The sequence below is a fragment of the Emys orbicularis genome, chromosome 1 (genome assembly GCF_028017835.1).
Source record: "Emys orbicularis isolate rEmyOrb1 chromosome 1, rEmyOrb1.hap1, whole genome shotgun sequence".
NCBI lineage: Eukaryota > Metazoa > Chordata > Testudines > Emydidae > Emys > Emys orbicularis.
The window spans coordinates 373492343-373512392 of record NC_088683.1 but is presented as its reverse complement, the minus strand read 5'-3'; the positions used below and the strand labels follow the sequence as shown (position 1 = coordinate 373512392).

The 20050-nt window shown below is 66.0% G+C and overlaps 2 protein-coding genes across 3 annotated transcripts; one reads left to right on the top strand and one right to left on the bottom strand.

Moving 5' to 3' along the window:
- The first annotated feature begins 2666 nt into the window (after window positions 1-2666).
- Window positions 2667-5335, top strand: TAF10 (TATA-box binding protein associated factor 10). The gene is made up of 5 exons (XM_065421473.1): window positions 2667-2838; window positions 3420-3577; window positions 3800-3864; window positions 4028-4142; window positions 5152-5335. Exons 1-5 carry the CDS (start codon window positions 2667-2669, stop codon window positions 5239-5241), a joined length of 600 nt encoding a protein of 199 aa, XP_065277545.1. The 3' UTR covers window positions 5242-5335.
- Window positions 5336-6343: 1008 nt separating this feature from the next.
- On the bottom strand, window positions 6344-18775 carry ILK (integrin linked kinase). Of its 2 annotated transcripts, none has more exons than XM_065411654.1 (13): window positions 18732-18775; window positions 14649-14745; window positions 11989-12154; window positions 11483-11578; window positions 11264-11360; window positions 9563-9646; window positions 9216-9301; window positions 8644-8753; window positions 8447-8574; window positions 7697-7818; window positions 7524-7623; window positions 7226-7356; window positions 6344-7072 (listed from the first exon to the last, which is right to left on the bottom strand). In XM_065411654.1, exons 2-13 carry the CDS (start codon window positions 14735-14737, stop codon window positions 6923-6925), a joined length of 1359 nt encoding a protein of 452 aa, XP_065267726.1. In that variant the 5' UTR covers window positions 14738-14745; window positions 18732-18775; the 3' UTR covers window positions 6344-6922. The 2 variants fall into 2 exon arrangements, with proteins under 2 accessions (XP_065267726.1, XP_065267735.1); XM_065411663.1 differs by lacking the exon at window positions 18732-18775 and adding an exon at window positions 15335-15426.
- Between the last annotated feature and the right edge of the window lie 1275 nt (window positions 18776-20050).

The following is a 20050-nucleotide window of genomic DNA, read 5'->3' as shown; positions in this document are numbered from 1 at the left end:
TGAGCATTGGCCTGCTAAACCCAGGGTTGAGAGTTCAATCCCCGAGGGGGCCACTTAGGGATCTGGGGGAAAAAATCAGTACTTGGTCCTGCTAGTGAAGGCAGGGTCCCTTCCAGTTCTATGAGATAGGTATATCTCAATATATTATTATTATTATTAACAAAGCAGGAAGGTGTCAGTGGCTGGCTTAGGAGCTGGCCCTTGAGAGAGATGTGCTTGTCTACACAGTGGTTCTCCTGGTGGTGCAGGTAATCCACCTCCCCAAGAGCAGGTGATGGGGATTTAGGGCATTTTAACAATGCCACTCTGTATGGTGGGTTTTTCACACCCCTGAGGGACATAGTTAAACTGAGTTAATGTTCTAGCACAGAGCAGGCCTAAGAACAAAGGGACAGAGCCAGATTGCCAAACTGGCTTTGACAGCAGCACAGCTCAGAAGACCTGGCCACGTGTGGGCCTCGCTGACCACTGTTAACCTGGGCCTCTGTGTGCTAACCTAAGGGATCTGATTCGGTCGCCCAGGCGGATAACAGTAGCAATTTGTTCCCTTGTGTGAAAAAGGCTGGGTGGGGCTGCTGCAACTACTGATCATTGTGCAATAAAAGCCTCCCCCAGCAGCCTGGCTTGACTGGATTTGCTGCAGGGAGCCCCAGAGCGAATAGGGATTGCTGGTACCCTAGGAGCCCCATGGGTCTGCCCTCCCACCCTGCACCTGGTTCACCAACCCCTGCCTGGAACAAGGGACCCACCCCCTCACTCCCCTGGAACAGGGCATGCGCAGGGACCAGGGGGCCCCTTTCACTTCCACCTGCCTGGGGCAGGGTACCCTCCCTTTGATGAAATAGGAATTTTGGGTAATATTTCTAGGATCCCTGGGTGTGCCTCAGTTTCCTCTGGACATTGCATTGTTAATCCAGTCACCTGGACAGTGACACCTGGCACCCAGAGCCCCCGCAGGATGACTCCCCACCTCACTGCAGGGAAGCTGAAAAGAACCCAGCTTGAGGACAAGGCCTGGGAAGGTGTGAGGGGGGGGTGGGAGTTGGGGCTGCCACTGTGACCTGCCCAAAGAGAGACTCAGGGCCTGGACAAAGGGGTTCACTGCAGTCTGGCTGGGCTCTGGGCTGGCCAGCATGGTCTGTGCTTTTCCCTTCAGCTCTCAATGCTGTGTGAGCATCGCTGCTCAGACCTGCGTGTCCTAGGCTCTCCCAGGACTCTGTCTGCTTGGACCTACTGAGCAGAGCTCAGCCTGGGATGCAGAGGTTCTGGAGGCCAGGGCTCAGGCCAGGAGGGTGTGAGGCCTGGCCTGAAGGGAGAGGGAGACCCCAGGGGGTCTGGCACAAAACAGGGGCTCTTCCTAGGGACAGTTCCAAAGCAGTAGTGCCAATCCTGGGAATCCATGACACTCCCCCTCCCTGAAACTCCCCACGGGAACTGGGGGTGCCCCACCCAGAATAGTGCAAAACCCCTTTCCCCACTGGAACAGGGTGTCCCCTCTTTCACCCTCCCCTGCCCAGAACAGAGAGGTGCCCCAGGAACAGGACACCCCCCCCCTTCACCCTCTATCCTTAGGAACAGCCCCCCTTCAACAGAGCACACTGCCCCCCTTCCTCCACCTGGAACAGCCCCCCCCAACAGAGCACCCCCACACATGCACCTGGAACAGTCCCCCAAACAGAGCACCCTGCCCCCCCCTTCCTCCCCTCTGGACAGAGCACCCTGCCCCCCTTCCTCCACCTGGAACAGCCCCCCCGCAACAGCACCCCCACACATGCACCTGGAACAGCCCCCCAAACAGAGCATCCTGCCCCCCCTCCGGACAGAGCACCCTGCCCCCCTTCCTCCACCTGGAACAGAGCACCCTGTGCCCCTCCCCCTACTGGAGCAGCCCCCCAAACAGAGCACCCTGCCCCCCTTCCTCCACCTGGAACAGAGCACCCTGTGCCCCTCCCCCTACTGGAGCAGCCCCCCAAACAGAGCACCCTGCCCCCCTTCCTCCACCTGGAACAGAGCACCCTGTGCCCCTCCCCCTACTGGAGCAGCCCCCCAAACAGAGCACACTGCCCCCCTTCCTCCACCTGGAACAGCCCCCCCCAACAGAGCACCCCCACACATGCACCTGGAGCAGCCCCCCAAACAGAGCACCCTGCCCCCCTTCCTCCACCTGGAACAGAGCACCCTGTGCCCCTCCCCTACTGGAGCAGCCCCCCAAACAGAGCACCCTGCCTTCCCTGGAACTGCCCTCTCCCACCTCTGGACAGAGCACCCTGCCCCCCTTCCTCCACCTGGAACAGCCCCCCCGCAACAGAGCATCCTGCCCACCCCAGCCTGGAGCAGCCAGGCCCCCCATACACTTCCGGTCTGAGTCACGTGGGGCCCGCGCTAGCCCCGCCCCCAGGAGCTCTAGCAGTGGCGCCGCTTTAGGGCTTGTCGCCACCAACTCTATGGTTCCGCGAGACGCCGCTCTGCTCCTGGACTCTATTGCGGGGCGGGGAGCGGAACACGCATTGTCCAATCAGAGAGCAGCAGGGCGGAATTTGGTTTGTGTGACAGCTCTCTTGGCCAATGAAGGCGGCAACGCTGCGCAAAGCACGTAGCGCGGGTGGCGGGAAGCGCTACGCAAGCGGCGCAGGCAGGGAGGCCCGCGAACCCCGGCCGGCCCCGCCATGAGCGGCAGCGCGGAGCCTGACCCCGCCCCCGCGGCCCCGGCGCCCCCCGCCCCGGCCGCCGAGAGCAAACCGAGCCCGGCCGCCGGGGGCAGCGCGGCCCCGGGGCCTCCTGTGCCGGCGGGGGGCGGGGCGCGGGGGGCCGAGGGGGGGCCCGGTGGCCGGGGGCCCGGTGAGAGGGGGGGTCCAGTGATCCCGGTGCGGGAGGGGGTACTCTGGGGGGTACTCCGGGGACGGGGCACGGTCCCGGTGGGGAGGGGGGAGTCTGGGAGAGGGACACTGGGGGGGCGGGGCACGATCCCGGTGGGGGGGGGTACTCTGGGGGCGGGGCACGATCCCGGGGGGGAGGGGGTACTCTGGGGGCGGGGCACGATCCCGGGGGGGAGGGGGTAGTCTGGGGGCGGGGCACGATCCCGGGGGGGAGGGGGTAGTCTGGGGGCGGGGCACGATCCGGGGGGGGGGGTACTCTGGGGACGGGGCACGATCCCGGGGGGGAGGGGGTAGTCTGGGAGAGGGACACTGGGGGGGGGGGGTACTCCGGGGGCGGGGCACGATCCCGGTGCGGGGGGTACTCCAGGGGCGGGGCATGGTCCCGTGGGGGAGGGGGTAGTCTGCGGGAGGGACACTGTGGGGGGGGGGGGTACTCCGGGGGCGGGGCACGATCCCAGGGGGGGAGGGGGTAGTCTGGGGGAGGGACACTGTGTGTGTATGGGGGTGTCCCTGGCCAGCCCTGACCCACGCGCTCTCTCACAGGTCCCATCTCCACGGTGGTGGCTGCAGCCCCCTCCGACGGGCCCCTGTCAAACGGGGTCTACGTGCCCCCCAGCGCGGCCAACGGAGATGTCAAACCCGTGGTCTCCACCACTCCCCTGGTAGACTTCCTGATGCAGCTGGAGGACTATACCCCCACGGTACGGGGCTGGGGGCTAGGACTCCTGGGTTCCACCCCTGCCTCGGGGGGCTGGGATCCAGGACTCCTGGGGTCTAGTCTCAGTGCTGGGTGGTGGGTCTGGGGAATTAGGTGTTTGAGCCTTGTTAGTGCCACTGTGTGAGTGGTTTGGGGTAAGGGCTTTACTCTTGGGGTGGGGGGTAGCTAAAAGTTTGTCCCCTTTAATACTTTCCCTTCTTCCCAGATCCCAGATGCTGTCACAGGCTACTACCTCAACAGAGCTGGATTTGAGGCCTCTGATCCACGCATGTAAGTGATGCATGGTACTATTAGCACAATCCCCAACCACCCTGAGTAGGAGACCCCCTCTGTCAGGTCTTTGTGCTGTGGGGTCCAGCAGGCACGCCTCAGCCCTGGCCGCCCACACTCAGTGTTCTGTCTCAGGCTGCTCCGTTGCTTTCTCTGACTGCAGCATTCGTCTCATCTCACTGGCTGCCCAGAAGTTTATTTCGGACATTGCTAATGATGCCCTGCAACACTGCAAGATGAAGGGCACAGCTTCCGGCAGCTCCCGCAACAAGAGTAAGGTGAGGGTCTGCCCTGGGAAGAGGCTGTGAGGGGACAGCCAGCAGGGCTGGGTAAGACCCTGTTCCTCTGGCTTGGGCACAAGGCCCTCCCACAGTGGTGGCCAAATGAAATTCAACATGGTTAAATGCAGAGTAAAGCCACTGGAGAACTGTGAACTCCTCGTACACCTCACAGGGTTTAAATGAATTGTATTGGCTCAGGGAAGGGAGCTGGGTGTCAGTGCGGGCAGTGGAGACCTCCGCTTAGTGCACAACTGCAAGCAAAACAAGCAAACCATGTTTAGTAGTATAAGGAATAGGATGGAGAATATTCTAATGCCTTTGAAACAAGCAGTGATGTGGCCCTAGCTGGATGCTGCAGGATTGGTCCCGTCTCTCACAGGGTAGGGCAGAACTAGAGGGGCTCAGACAAGGGCACCAGGAATGGTCAAGGGCCTGGAAAAACTCTTCTTTGTAGTATGCAGTGTTGGTCCCAGGATATTAGAGAGACAAGGTGGGTGAGGTAAGGTCTTTTATTGGACCAACTCCTGTTGATGAGAGAGTTGAGCTTCCACAGAGCTCTTCTTCAGGTTTGGGAAATCCAAGCCAAGCAAAGCTTGTATTTAGCCGTGACACTTGGAGTTAATGTTGGATGGCTGTCCTCAGGCTGGTTTGGATTTCTTGCATGATTTCCAGGTAACTTTCCTGACGGACTTTCTTCCAGTGTATGGGAGCACGTGGTGATTTCTTATTGGAGCGTGTGGTTCCTTAGCCTTTCTGAAGTCCGGCTGCAGAGGGGTCTAGCCACTGAGATCTCTGGGGAGGATGTGCTGTTTCTCGTGTTTGCTCAGGAAGTAGAGGTCACTGTTGAGCTCTGTGTAAGGTGGACAACTTGTCTCTGTCTCCAACATAAGGTGGTCCAATAAAAGTGATTCCCTCCCCCACCTTGTCTCTTCAAGGGGAGGGGGTGGGGGAAGGCGCCTGGCAGCAGCTCCCCTGCTGTTGCTGACCCTGCCTCCTGTCCCTACAGGATAAGAAGTACACACTGACCATGGAGGACCTGATGCCAGCGCTTGCAGAGTACGGCATCAATGTGAAGAAGCCACACTATTTCACCTAGTGCCTGAGCTGGGCCTGCAGCCATGCCTGGGGCCTGGCCCCTCGGGTGAAGGGCGGGAGCTCTTCTCTGGTCTGTTATTAAACAGTTGATGTTGGCTGGTGGTTTGTGTGTGAGGGGCCATTTGCTGCTTCTGGCCCAGGGTGCAGGGGCTGGTGGTGGTGGGACAGCCCCTCAGGCTCTGCTCTGGGAATGGAGAATGTGCATTTGCACAGGTGCTGTATGTCAATGCAGGGGAGCTAACCTCATCCCCACACGCTTGTGGGGGGAGGGTAGCAGGCTGGAGAACTCCCCCCTTTTGGGTTCTGTGTCTAACAGTTGCTGGGGTTTGGGGGCAGCAGGTAAAATAAATAAATTGGAGATATCCCATCTCCTAGAACTGGAAGGGACCTTGAAAGGTCATCGAGTCCAGCCCCCTGCCTTCACTAGCAGGACCAAGTACTGATTTTGCCCTAGATCCCTAAGTGGCCCCCTCAAGGATTGAACTCACAACCCTGGGTTTAGCAGGCCAATGCTCAAACCACTGAGCTATCCCTCCCCCCAGCTCGGGGGGCCTAGGGCTGGGACTGGGAGATGGGTGCACTTGACCTCTGGATCCTACAGACGGTGCTGCTGTTGCGTGGGTCCTGCAGGCCAAATGGCTGAACCTTGGGGGCTCCCCATGCCCTGCTCTGAGGCCCTTCATTGCCTGTGCCGGGTATGTGGAATGAGGGGCTGGCCCCACCCCATAGTGGGGAGAGGGATGTGCCAGCTGTGTGTGCATGGCTACGTGCTCCCACCTGGTCCCACAGGGGTAAGCAGTGCTCTAGGATCAACGTGCAGCAAGAACTCAGCTCCTCCTTCCTGCAACTCCGAGTTCCTAGGCTGGGGAGGGATCACAGGCCAGGGGACACTGCGCTAGGGGGCCACAGCAGGGAGAGCCCTGTGCCCCAGAGGACAGCTGGAGGATTTGTGCCCCCCCCCCAGCCAAGGCCAGACAGGCTCATTGTGATCATCGAGCCTAACCCCATCTCTAACAGGCCAGAGCCCTGCGCCCCAAGAACTCCTAGAGCTTCTCTTTGGGGACAGCGTTGTTGCTGGGTGAGTCACACGGGGCCAGTTTTCATAACAAATGTTTATTTCAGATGCTGGCAGCTCTTCCACGTGGCCTGGCTGGAAATTACTTAAAAAGGTGAAGCACAAAGCCAGAGCAGCACTAGGTGCAGGCAGACAAGTGAGGCCCTGTCCTGGGGGGAGGGCACTGGGATGAGGATAATTTATATATAATATAAAGAGGGGTGGGGTGTCGTTCTGTGCCCGTGAGAGTGAGGAGAGGCATAAGGTGCTGGGTGGCTCAGAGGCCTGACCCTAGCCCTGTGACTAGTAGCCACCCTCACCCCTTAGCAGGTGCTGGCTCAGGCCAGGCCCCAGGGCCGCCAGCCTGTACCCACAGCTGTGGGGGAGGATGGAGGTGGCTGCTGTGCAGTGGGTTCTGGGAGCCTCAGGTTTGGTGGCTGGAGCAGGAAGCTTGCAGGGCGGCTCCAGGGGAGACAGCACCATCCGTACCATGTGTCTGTGGCCGGCTCAGGTTGCGGGGTCTGGGAAAGCACCAGCACCGCCTGCTGGGAAGGGCGGGGCACCTCCTGAAGGCACTTGGAGGGGGCGGGGGCAGCTTGGCAGCAGCAAGCAGCAGGGGGGCTGGCCCCTATTTCTCCTGCATCTTCTCCAGGATGGGGACGATCATGTCGAACTTGGGCCGTTTCGCAGGGTCCTCATTCATACAGATCTTCATCAGCTTGCAGATGTGTGGGGAGATGCCAGGCGGGATGGTTGGGCGTAGCCCCTCCAGTGCCACCTGGGGGCAAGCAGGATGAGAGCTGGGGACAGGTATGCACCAAGGCCACAGCCCCCCTCTCCCCCCCTGCTGGATCCTTCCCACCCACTCCCTGTGGGTGACCCCAGCCTCTCCAGTGAGCGGCGGGGGGCTGGGCCCTGCCTCCCCACTCACCTTCATGCCGATCTCCATGTTGGACAGGTCTGCGAAGGGCACCTCGCGGGTCACCAGCTCCCACAGCAGCACCGCAAAGCTCCACATGTCGGCCGAGCGCCGGTTGATTTCCTCTGGCTTCTTCTGCAGTGCTGCAGGGAAGCCAGCGGGGGAGCTATGAGCATAGTGGGGGGAGGGGTCAGGGAGAGTGCCCCCCAGGAAGGGGCATCCAGCCACTAGGCCGGGAGGGACTAGGAGGTAGCAGCCCCTCTTGGGATGGGTAGAGCTGTGGTAACACCCCCGGGTTCCTGGCACTCACCCTCAGGTGCCACCCAGGCTGGGGCATACATCCTGCCTGGGCACTGGAAGGAGAACTTCACGTCAGCCATGCTGATACGCGCTGTCATGTCCTCGTCGATCTGCGGGGAGAGAGGCGGTCAGCCAGTAGCCTGGCCCCCTGGAGCGCTGAGAGCCCCATCCCCCTGCACTCACCATGATGCTGCGGCTGTTGAGATTGTGGCGTGGGATGAGGGGCTCCAGTGTGTGCAGGAAGGCCATGCCCCGGGCGATGTCCAGGGCAAACTTCACTGCTTGCATCTGATCCACCACAAAGTCTGCAGGGAGACAGTGAGCATCAGTGCTGGGGGGTGGGACGTGGGGCTGGACGGACGGATGGACAAGGGGAGCAGGACGTGGGGCTAGCGCCGGGGGAACGAAGAGACTAGGGGAGCGGGATGCAGGGCTGCTGCCAGGGGTATGGACAGATGAGGGGAGTGGGGCTGGTGTGGGGGCCGGACGGACGAGGGAAGCGGGGCCGCTACCAGCACTGGTGGGGACAGATAGAGGGATGAGGGGAGGTGGGGCCAGGGACGGACGGACGAGGGGAGTGGGGACGGATAGAGGGATGAGGGGAGCGGAACGTGGGGCTGGGGATGGCCGGATGAGGGGGGTGGGAGGGGCGGATGCGGGACTGAGGCCGGCACTGGGGGAGGTGGCGAATGGGACGGGGGTGTCTGTGCTGTGTGTGTAGAACACAGGCTGAGGGGTGCCAGAGGTTGGGACTGGATTAGGCAATTGCAGGATGGGACTCCCCCCCGAGTGCTGAAGGCCAGGTAGGACAGGCCCCAGGGGTGAATTCTGGGCCAGTTCTAGTACCAGAGATGTCGTGGCGTGTACCCCCCACCCTGCAGTGGTTTTCCTTGGCCTAGGAGTGCGTGGCACGTCCCCTGCCCTGACACTCACTCGTCCCCTCGTGTAAGACGTTGTAGAGGGAGCCGTAGGGCATCCAGTGTGTGATGATGATGGGGTGCGGGGCGGGGGGCGACTGGCAGGCCCCCAGCACTGGCAGAACATTGGGGTGTGAGAAGATCCTGGAAGAGAGAGGAGTGTGAGAACAGTGGGCTCCCCGCCCCTGCCAGCCCCAGCTCCCCAGCACCTACCGGAGCTTGGGATGCTCCTCGTTGAAGTCTCGGCTTTTCCGCGTTGTCCAGTCCCGAATTTTCATCACTTTGATAACGATGTCGTTGCCCTGCCAGCGCCCCTTCCACAGCTGCAGGGAGACAGAACAGAGTCGGGCGGGGTGGGGAGTGCTGGGGGGTGGGGCGGAGCCGGGAACAGGGTCAGCTGGGGTGTCAGTCAGGGATGGGGGGAGCCGGGAACAGAGCGGGGCAGGGGCAGGGGACGGGGTTAGCTGGGCACAGAGGCTGGGGTGAGCTGGGAGGGACACAGCCTGACTGGTAGGTACTTACATGCCCCCCACTGGCAGTGGCCATGCCCCTCATTTGTTAATGGAGTCTCCACTCCCCTACCCCATGGCCCAGAGGGGAGCTGGGCAATGAGACGCTGAGGGCTGGTCCCAGGCCCCACAGCATCCGGGACCTGCGCAGCGAGCAGCCCACCTTGGCCAGGCCCCCCCCCTTGGCCAGGCCCCCCCCCTTGGCCAGGCCCGCCTGCTGGGGCTGCCTGGAGAGGCTCCTACCCCCCGGGGCCTGCCACGGATGCCCCCCCCCACCTCTCCTGACTGGTTCTCGTTGAGTTTGTGGCCCAGGCTCAGCTGCTTGAAGTCTATGCCGGCCAGTTTGTTCAGGGTCCCGTTTCCTGCCATGAGAAAGGGAGACACTGTCACACCCCAGGGACCCCTGCACGTACCCCTCCCCTGCCATTCTCTGCGCCAAGAAGAGCAGGGGGCTGGGTACTGAGGGATCCCCACACTCAGTCTCCCCCACCCTGGGGCTCCCTCCCCATGGAGAGACTTTGCCCTCCTCCCCCCTAAACAAACCCACTGGAGGTGCCACAAGCCGCCTCCTGGGGGACAACCACACGTTCCTCCCCCCTCCCAGCCAGGGCCCGAGTCCTTACGGGGCCGCGTGCGGGTGGTGCCCTTCCAGAAGGTGTCCTTGTAGGGGATCTTGGTCAGGCTCTGGCCCAGCTTCTCTGCACGCTCTGGGGAGATGGAGACGTTGAGCACTAGGGGGCTGGGGTGGCGCAGGCCGGAGCAGCCAGAACTGAACCCAAGGGCTCTTGTGACCACTGGGCCGGTAATTTCTGCCTGATGGGGAACTAACTTCAGAAAATCGGTCAAGTAGTTTTCCTACGGACGGTTAAACCAGATGCAAGAGCAGCACCCAGTCTGCACTGGGCCGGCCAAAGGCCTAGCTGACATAGCTCAAGGGCCGTGAGGTGCACTTAACATGTGGGAATGACGCTCCCTACGTCAAGTCTGGCCGCACAGAGGTGGGTTTAATTGGTGAACGAAATAATGAGCTGAACTATGCTGGCCCTTTGCCATCTTCCTGTTTGGGGTACGGAAAAATTCTCAGCTCCTTGTTCCTGCCCGCAGGGTCTCTCTTGAGGCAGGCCAGCCCGCAGGGTCTCTCCGAGGCACGTAAGAGCCGTTCTGTCTCCCTGCCTTGTGTTACTTTCTGCCCCCCTCTTCCTTCCCCTATTCCCTCTCTCGCTTTTCACAGGATCCTGAAATCAACTGTACGGCACACATCAGCCCAGGGAGATGCGACAGCCCGCCAGCCCTGCCCTGTCTGAGCAGAAATGACCCAGCGGGGTGACATTCCTCACAGGAGCCAGGGTCCAGAGCTACATGGGTCGTAGTCAGGAGCCACTTCCTCATTGTTCCATTGTCCTACTGGTCTTATGGATGCCTCGGGAGGTCATGGACACTCCTTGGCTGGAGGTTTCCAAAGGAGGCTGGAGCCAGCTGTCTGGGATAGCTTAGACCCAACAAATCCTGCATCATGGCAGGGGTCAGACCAGCTGACCCTAGTGGGCCCTTCTAACCTGCCATCCCAAAGCATTCAACAGCCGCCCAGTGTTCCACGAACCCCAATGAAAGCCCCCACCTTTTCTATCCTTTCTTCTCCATGCTGGGTCTGTTTCTAAGGAACAGGAGAAGTGGATCCCTTCGCACAGCAGGACAGAGTAAAATTAACCTCTTCCTTTCCCGCAAAGACAGGCGGCTGGTAAAACGAGACTCACATAGTCTGCCTCCAAAACGACTCAGGGTTTGATTATGCAAAACAAACACAAGGTCAGTTTGGCTTGTTTTGGTTTCTTGTTCTTTCTGGGTTTTGATCAACAAACTTCCAACGTTGGAATGGATGCATTGGAGTATCTGCTAGGAAGAGCAAAGCCCCGAGCCTGGGTACTGTTCCCAGGTCCGACCGTGGAAGAGTTTCACACCTTTAACTCTTGGAGAGCAAAACAACAGAGCCCTGGGCTAGCAATAGAGCTGAGGGAGCATGGCAGGTGGGGGGTGGCAGGATCAGAAACAAGGGGGGGGGAGGTTGGAGACGGGATAGTTGGGGGGTAACTTGGTGGTGTGGTTGGGGCAAAGGGATTGGGGGGTGGGGATCTTGAGGCAGGGGGAGCAGAGGTAAGGGGTCACCTGAGGGTGCAGGGCAGGATGGGGGTTGCAGGGGTGGGGGTGCAGGGTGGAATGGGGGGGTCACTGGGGCAGAATGGGGGGGTTGAGGGCAGGGTGGGGGGTCACAAGGGGGTGGGGGTGCAGGGCGGGATGGGCGGTCCCCAGGGGCGGGGAGCTCCTACCTTTCAGCAGTTCGCGCAGTGGTACCTTGGCCTTGTCCACAGGCATCTCGCCATATTTGTTGGAGATGCTGATGAGGGCCCCATTGCTCACCAGGTCCTGCGGGGGCAGGGCCAAGGTGAGAACCCAGTGCCCAGCCCCCAGTCCCACCAACCCCTATCCTCCCCCGCCGCCCAGTCCCCCCATGCCACCCTGCCCCCCGCTCGTGGGGCCCTGCTCACCTCGGCCACCTGGTCGTGCCCCCAGAAGCAGGCGTAGTGCAGCGGCGTGTTCCCATGCTCGTTCACTGCATTGATGTCTCCCTTGAACTGGATCAGCTGGGAGGGAAGAGACAGCAGCCTCAGCTGGGGGGGAGGGGTCGGCGGGGACACACACACACTCCCTCCAGACACCCCAGCTCCAGCCTCTCCACGCTGGGGGAAAGGGCAGGGCGCTGGCTGGGGGGAGGGGGCTGCCAGCAGGGGCACAGGGGGGAGGACCAGGTGCTGACTGTACAGTGGATGCTCCCAGTAGGGGTGTTACAGGGAGGGGGCAGGGCGCTGGCTATAGGGGCAGGGAGGGTACTGGGGGGGAACGATCCCCATAGGGTGTGCTAGCTGTGGGGAGCCCCAGCATAGGGGTGGGGGGGGCTGGCTGGAGGGCTCTGCGGGGGAGCCCCCGCACAGGGGCAGGGGGCTGGCTGGGGGGCTCGGTGGGGGACTTAGCAGGGGGCAGTCCCACCCAGTACCTTCTGCACAATGTCCCGGTGCCCGTGGCTGGCCGCCAGATGCAGCGGGGTGTCGTCGCCGCGGTTCATGACGTTGATACGGGCCCCCCGCATGATGAGCATGTCCACCACGGTGGAGCGGCCCTCACGGCAGGCCCAGTGCAGGGGGCTGAATCCGTGGTCGTCCCTGGGGAGGGTAGGGGGTGAGTTCTGGAGGGGCAGGGCCAGCACCATGCCCCAGTGGCCCCTCCCCTGCCCGGGCGGGTTCAGGGACCCCCAAGGCGCATGGGTCCATGGGCGCTGGGAGCAGGGAGGCAGCTGGCCTGAACCCCATGCCGGTGGGGCTGGGCTGGGGGACAGGGAGCAGCCAGAGAGGGAGGGGTAACAAGCAGTATGGGAACTCCAAGCCCTGGCAATGGGCTGTGGGAGTGAGGGGCCTGAGGGGGCTGTCTCAAGTCCTCTCCCGACCCCCACATACAGGGGGACCCGGCGGCCCTGGCCCAGTCTCAGCTGCTCCCAGCTGAGTCGCTGGCCTGGAATCCCTCCCCTCCTCCCCCCGCCACCCCGGCCTAGTAAGGGAGGCTGAGAGAGGCCGGGCCTTAAAAGGAGATTCCAGCCTGGCGGGGGGTGGGGGGAGAGAAGGGGGAGCTCCCCCACCTGGCTCAGCCCCCCCACAGCCCCAGGGAGCCGCCTCCCCACCAGTCCAGCCCCACAAAGTCCCCCCCCCCGACAGCCCAGCCCCACAGCCCTGGGGAGCACCCCCCACCATACAGTCCAGCCCCAGAGAACTCCCCCCCTCCACCCCACCCAGCCCCAGGGAGCCCCTCCCCAACCAGTCCAGCCCCATAGCCTCAGAGAGCCCCCCCACCCTGGGAAGCCCCTCCATCACCCAATCCAGCCCCACAGCCCCAGGGAGCATGTGCCCCACGCTGCCCTGCCCACAGCTCCGGGAGCTCCCACCCCCAGCCCAGCCCCGCCATCTGGGAGAGTGCCCACCCCCCGTGGACACAGCACTGGTGACCTGTCCTCACTCCACAACCTCCCCTGTGGCTCCCCATTCCCTACTCTAAGCCACCCTCTGCTCAGGGCCCTGCCCTGATACCTTTCCCGCCCATGTGCCCCCCACCCTCCCAGCACTGTGCCCAGACCAGACTCCAGGGCCCTGCCCTGATACACCCCCCCCCCCCATGTACCCCCCAGCCCCCAGCACAGTGACACAGCTAAGCACAAGGGGTGGGAGCATGGGGGACAGAACTGCCCCAGAGGCCAGACCCAGGTATGCAGCTCCCTGCCCAGAGCCCCTGGGGCTGGCATCCGCCAGGGAGGGACTGACCCAGTGCCTGGCTGGGGTCTCCCCCCAACCCCCCTGGGGCTGAACATGAGCAAAAGGGGGGCCCAGGGAGGCAGCAGGGGAGCTGCACGAGGGATCATGTGGAGAACTAGTGTCTGTCCCCAGGCCCTTCACTCAGCCCTGGGCCTCTCCCTGCTGTGGCACCTGTCCTGCCAGCGTCGTCCCCCCCCGCCCCGCCTGGGCCCTTCCACCAAGGGGGCCGAGTCCCAGGACAGAGCGACCTGCCCCACTTGGCTCAGACGGAGGCTCGGGGAGCTCGGGGCAGTGGGATGGATGCAGTGGGGGCAGCAGCTTAGGGGGCAGCCCTTGCGTGCAGGGATCATGGGGTGGGGCTGGCTCGGGGGCAGGGATGGACCAGGCGGACCCGAGAGGCTCCCCGCAGGATCCGCAGCGCCAGCAGCTCAGTCTCGCCACACACTGCGCCCGCTGCCTGGCCCAGGAGCCATCGCTGCGGCTTGGGCACAGAGAGACCAGCCGATTCCCTCGGGCCCCAGCCCCCTAAGGCCCCACAGAGCCAGAGAAAGGCTCTGCCCATGCCTGGGGGCCAGGAGCCAGCTGCTCCTCCTGCGGCCCCAGCTGCAGACATGTGCTGCTCAGCCCGTGCCTTAGCGATGTCGTAACTTCCTGCTCCAGCGGGAGCCTGAATTCCTCCCCGCCCCGCAGGCCGCAGAGCGCTGGTGGGGCACAGGCTGCCGAGCTGCTGGGTCACTGACACCCCCAGGGGGCCCAGCTGAGCCCCCCTCCCCGGCAGGGTGCCCACGCCCTCACCCGACCCCCACAGGGTGCCCTCGCCCTCTGCCCCTCCCCGCAGGGTGCCCTCGCCCACTGCCCCTCCCCGCAGGGTGCCCTTGCCCACTGCCCCTCCCCCGCAGGGTGCCCTCGCCCAACCCCCACAGGGTGCCCACACCCACCGCCCCTCCCCCGCAGGGTGCCCTCGCCTGACCCCCACAGGGTGCCCACACCCACCGCCCCTCCCCCGCAGGGTGCCCACGCCTCACCCGACCCCACAGGGTGCCCACACCCACCGCCCCTCCCCCGCAGGGTGCCCTCGCCCTCTGCCCCTCCCCGCAGGGTGCCCTTGCCCACTGCCCCTCCCCCGCAGGGTGCCCTCGCCCAACCCCCACAGGGTGCCCACACCCACCGCCCCTCCCCCGCAGGGTGCCCTCGCCCTCTGCCCCTCCCCGCAGGGTGCCCTCGCCCTCTGCCCCTCCCCGCAGGGTGCCCTTGCCCACTGCCCCTCCCCCGCAGGGTGCCCTCGCCCAACCCCCACAGGGTGCCCACACCCACCGCCCCTCCCCCGCAGGGTGCCCTCCCCCACCGCCCCAGTCACCCCTGGTTGAGGTCGTTCTCAGTGTTGTCCAGCCAGAGGCGCACAGCCACGGCGTTGCCCTCCCGGCACTGCGTGAAGATGTCGTCCATCCCGGCTCCTGCAAGGGAGAGGGGCCCATCAGCAGAGATGGGGGCTGGGCCCCTTGGACCATCCCAGGGACTCTGAGCCCATTTCCTGCCCCCCGCCAGACCTGGCCCCGCAGCCCATCCCCTGGGGTCCGACCCCCTTCCTCCCACACTGCCCCGGGCAGAGCCCGACCCGCAGCCCATCGCCTGGGCTCCGACCCCCTTCCTCCCACACTGCCCCGGGCACAGCCCGACCCGCAGCCCATCGCCTGGGCTCCGACCCCCTTCCTCCCACACTGCCCCGGGCACAGCCCGACCCGCAGCCCATCGCCTGGGCTCCGACCCCCTTCCTCCCACACTGCCCCGGGCACAGCCCGACCCGCAGCCCATCGCCTGGGCTCCGACCCCCTTCCTCCCACACTGCCCCGGGCACAGCCCGACCCGCAGCCCATCGCCTGGGCTCCGACCCCCTTCCTTCCACACTGCCCTGGGCACAGCCCGACCCACGGCCCAAGCCCCAGGCTCCACCCCATTCCCACCTCCGCAGGACCAGCCCCCCAGCCCATCCCCCAGCTCAGTGCAACCCCGAGCACTGGGGCTCTCCCAGGAGCCAACTCCCACCCTTGTGTTGCTGCCAGTGAGGGGCTGGGGGCCCAGCAGCCCCCTCCTCGCCTCACGCTGGTTCAGTGCAGCGGAGCAGGACCAGGGAGGCTCCGTGTGAGGGCTGGCAAGCGAGGAGGGGAAGTTCCTGGCTGACACTAGTGTCACGAGTGGCTGTGCTCAGCCCCACGGTGAGCAGCTTCCCTTCCACGGGCTTATCTCTGCACAGAGCCCGCCACTCGCAGCCACAGAGGACTGCGAGGGGGTGGTGGGGAGGATGTGTGAGGCCCTGGGGGCGGGAGAGTGTGGGGACACTTCCTGCTGTGGTGGCCACCCCCCTTCCCAGCAAAACCACAAGAGGCCTGGCAAGGCCACAGGGCAAGGGGCTGGCACTAGGAGACAGTGAGTGCAGAACCCAGGAGTCCTGATCCCCATCCAGCCAGGGCCGTAGCAACAAAGAACGTGGCCCCCTCCGAACGGTGGCCCCCTCTGAACATATGTCCGGGCGGGGCCCCTTACAATGCAGAAACTAGAATGCGGTATTTATTTTGCCACTTTTGGGGGCCCCCTTCCTTGCGGGGCCCCCTCCGGTCGGAGGGTACGGAGGGCGCTCGCTACGCCTCTGCATCCAGCCCCCGTGCCCTCCCAGAGCTGGGGAGGGAACCTAGGAGTCCTGGCGCCTGGCTTTTCATTGCTTGACCGTGCTCCTCCTGGCTCTCAGGGCAGATGGGCGCCCCGCCCGGGACACGGCCAGGTGCCCCGCCTGCGACGCAGCCCAGTTGTGCCCACCCCCTGAGCAAGGGCTCATGCCTGGCACGCCCTGTTCCTGCCCGAGCCAGGGAGACCGGGCAAGCTGGAACCAGTGTCCTGCAGAGGGAAGTAAGGGGGTCCTGTGCCTGCGATCAGCCCTCTGTTAGCCAGGACCCTTCCCCAGAGGCAGTGCACTCGAAGGGTCACTTCCAGGGGTGGGGGGCTCAGCAGACGTGCCTGGCCCAGCCGGCGCCCAGCCCTTCCATCTTCCCGGGGCTCCAGCTGTTTCCATTGGCAGGAGCTGGGAATATTTCACACCCTTGCCCTGGCAGCCTGTGCTGAGCCTCTCCCCCGGCCAGGCGCAGGGTCGAAGGCACCCACGGGAATGTGCCCTTGCACCGGGGTAGGGTGCTGCAGGGAGTGTGCGGGGCAGGAGAGCACCCAGGGGCTCAGACAGGACGGGACAGCATGTGCACACGAGAGCAGAGGCTGACTCCAGCAGCGAGCAAAGCACTTCCACAGCTAAAACCCTGGGGTGCAGGGAGTGGGGCGGGGCACTCTGCCCTCGCAGTCACTGCTGGTGCTGGGGGCACTGTGCAGGGCAGGGGTGACTCAGGGCTGGGCCCCAGCAAGGGGGCACCCCACAATAAATGCTAACAGACGCTCTGGTTTCCTCTCCTGGGGGCAGCTCCTAATGCAGAGACACAGGGAGTGCCGGGCACGGAGGGGAATCCGGGGGCTTTATTATCCCCACAGAGCCGGTACCCCACAGGGACTGGAACCAGAGAGAGGGGAGCAGGGGGTGCTGGGTCACTGATCCCCTGGGGGTGATAAACAGCCTGGAGCCCCACCCAGTCACCCTGCCTCAGCACCCATCAGCAGCCGCTGAGCCTGGGCCGGCAGCCTGCCCGCCCCTTGTGTGCCTCATCCCCTGACCCCGCTGTTCTGTCATGTGCCCCCAGCTCACCCTGCGCCCCCCGCTCAGCCATGTGCCCCCCAGTTCTCCTGTCTGTGCCCACTCAACCATGCACCTGCCACTCACTCCCGACCAGGCCCACTGTGCTGCGCGCCTCCAGCTCCCCGCACGCCTCCAGCTCCCCCCGCCCGCTCCGCCACATGCCCCACTCTCCCCCTGCCCGCTCCGCCACCCACCCCCCTCTCCCCCCTTCCGCCACCCACCCCCCTCTCCCCTCACCCGCCGCGCGCCTCCAGCTCCCCTCGTCTGCTCCACAGCGCGCCCCCCTTGCCTGGGCCCACTCCACTGTATGCCCCCCTCTCCCCCGCCCGCTCCGCCGCACGCCTCCAGCTCCCCCCACCCGTTCCGCTGCGCGCCCCACTCTCCCCCCTTCCGCCGCCCACCCCCTCCTCCCGCCCGCTCCGCCGTGCGCCCTTCTTGCCTGGACCCGCTCCACCACATGCCCCCTCTTCCCCCCCTGCTGCCCCCCCCTCTGACCCTGCCCGCTCCGCCGCGCGCCCCCAGCACCCCTGACCTCTCTGCCACTCGCCCCCCTCTCCCTCCACCCGCTCCACCACGCACCTCCAACTCCCCCCGCCCGCCCTCCTCGCCTGAGCCCGCTCCACTGTATGCCCCCCTCTCCTCCCACCCGCTCTGCCGTGCGCCCCTCTCCCCCGGGCCCTCTCTGCTGTGCACCCCCCTCCCCCTGCCCGCTCCACCGCATGCCCCCCTCTCCCTCCCGCTGCCCGCCCTGTTGCGCGCACCCCCTTTTCCCCCACCCGCTCTGCCGTGCGCCTCCAGCTCCCCCCCTCTGCCACGTGCCCCCTTTTCCTCCCGCCTGCTCTGCCGCACACCTCCAGCTCCCCCCCCCCCGCACACCCCCCTCTCCCCCAGCCCGCTCCGCTGCCCGCCCCCTCCCCTGGGCCCGCTTGGCCCCGCTCCCCCCTCTTTCCCAGGCCGACTCGGCCATGCGCCCCTCGCTCCCGCTCCAGGCCCCCATCTCAACCCCCCAACCCATCTCTCCCTGTGCCAGCTCCACTGTACGGCCCCAGGTTGCCCTGTGCCCCTCTTCCCTGCCGTGCCCCCCGTCACCCCTTGACCCCCCAGCTCACCACATGCCCCGTGCCCCCCCCCGCGCTGCATCCATGGGGAACGGGATCGTTGGTCGCCCCCCGCCCCTCCCGGCCCTGGAAGCAGGAAATGGCCCGGCCCGCCCGGGGGCAGCATCAGCCCAGCCGGGCCCGTGAACTCCCCCGCGGCGGGGCTGCAGCGCCGGACGCAGAGACTGCGCCCCCCCTCCCCACGGAGCCCCCCCCGCGCCGCTACCCGCCCGCCCCCCCCCCCCCCCGATCCCTCCATCCCGGCCCGAGCCCCGCCCCACGGAGCCCCCCGCCCCACGGAGCCCCCACATCCCGCTACCCGCCCCACGGATCCCGGTCCCTACGGAGTCCCCCGCCCCACGCACCCCCCCACATCTCGGTATCCGCCCCGCCCCACGGACCCCCATCCCCCGCCCGGCCCTACGGAGTCCCCCGCCCCACGCACCCCCCCACATCTCGGTATCCGCCCCGCCCCACGGACCCCCCCCCGCCGCTCTGTCCCCCGCCCGGCCCCACGAACCCCCCCCATCTCGGTACCCCACGGGCCCCCCTCCCGCTGCCCGCCCGGCCCCACGAACCCCCCGGAACGAGCCCCGCTCCGACCCCCCCTCACCGCTCCCGGCCGCTGCGCTCCGGGCGGCTCCGAGTCCGACTCGGGGAAGCGGCGGGACCCAGCCCCGCCCGCGGGAGCGGCCCGAGCGCAGCGGCCCCTGGCGGCGGATCTGGGATTTGCAGGGAGAGACCGTCGGGGGCCGGCCCCAAGTCCCGCCCCCAGCCCCCCCGCCGGCCCCAGGTCCCGCCTCCAGCCCGCCCCGGCCCCAAGTCCCGCCCACCCCCCTGGCGGCCCCAAGTCCCGCCCCCAGCCCGCCCCGGCCCCAGCCCCCCAGCCGGCCCCAGGTCCCGCCTCCAGGCCGCCCCGGCCCCAAGTCCCGCCCACCCCCCAGGCGGCCCCAGGTCCCGCCCCCAGCCCGTCCCCCCGGCGGCCCCAAGTCCCGCCCCCAGCCCGCCCCGCCCCCAGCCCCCCCGCCCGCCCCAAATCCCGCCCCCCCCCAGCGGCCCCAGGTCCCGCCCCCCTGCCCGACCTAAGTCCCGCCCCCTCCCCGGCCCCAAGTCCCGCCCCCAGACCCCCTGTCCGCCTCTCCGGGCCCCCCCCAAGTCCCGGCCCCACGTCCCGCCCCCAGCCCCTCTGACCGCGCCCTCTCCGGCCCCAAGTCCCGCCCCCCTGATGGTCCCCGGACCCAGGTGCTCCCCGCCCCTCAGTGCCCGGCTGCGAGGAGCCGGCTCCGCCCCGCCCCGCCCCCAGCTCAGGACTTCCGGCCTTTTGGCTGCGGGGAGGCCGCTCTAGTCGCATGTTTCCTCGCCTCGGCTCTATGGTGCCCGGCTGTGGCGCACGTGAGCGACAGACTGAGCAGGTCGGGAGTGAGGGGCACTAGCAGAGCTGGGCTAGCAGGGGCTGCGGGTCGGGAGTGAGGGGCACCGGCAGAGCTGGGGGGGGCTGGGCTATCAGGGGCTGCGGGTCGGGAATGAGGGGCACCGCAGAGCTGGAGGGGGCAGGGCTGGGCTATCAGGGGCTGCGGGTCGGGAGTGAGGGGCACCGGCAGGGTTGGGCTATCAGGGGCTGCGGGTCGGGAGTGAGGGGCACCGGCAGGGTTGGGCTAGCAGGGGCTGCGGGTCGGGAGTGAGGGGCACCGGCAGGGCTGCGGGGGGGCAGGGGCTGCGGGTCGGGAGTGAGGGGCACCGGCAGGGCTGCGGGGGGGCAGGGGCTGCGGGTCGGGAGTGAGGGGCACTGGCAGGGCTGGGGGGGCAGGGCTGGGCTAGCAGGGGCTGCGGGTCGGGAGTGAGGGGCACCGCAGAGCTGGGGGGGGGCTGCGGATCGGGAGTGAGGGGCACCGCAGAGCTGGTGGGGGCAGGGCTGGGCTAGCAGGGGGCTGC

Excerpts from the sequence above, each read along its gene's own strand:
- ILK (XM_065411654.1), bottom strand. The coding sequence starts at position 14,737 with ATGGACGACATCTTCACGCAGTGCCGGGAGGGCAACGCCGTGGCTGTG. Across the intron at positions 11,361-11,482 it reads GGCACGACCAGGTGGCCGAG|GACCTGGTGAGCAATGGGGC; the intron begins GTGAGCAGGGCC and ends CTGCCCCCGCAG. Across the intron at positions 9,302-9,562 it reads CACCACCCGCACGCGGCCCC|GAAACGGGACCCTGAACAAA; the intron begins GTAAGGACTCGG and ends TTCTCATGGCAG.
- TAF10 (XM_065421473.1), top strand. The coding sequence starts at position 2,667 with ATGAGCGGCAGCGCGGAGCCTGACCCCGCCCCCGCGGCCCCGGCGCCC. Across the intron at positions 2,839-3,419 it reads GCCCGGTGGCCGGGGGCCCG|GTCCCATCTCCACGGTGGTG; the intron begins GTGAGAGGGGGG and ends GCTCTCTCACAG. Across the intron at positions 4,143-5,151 it reads GCTCCCGCAACAAGAGTAAG|GATAAGAAGTACACACTGAC; the intron begins GTGAGGGTCTGC and ends CTGTCCCTACAG.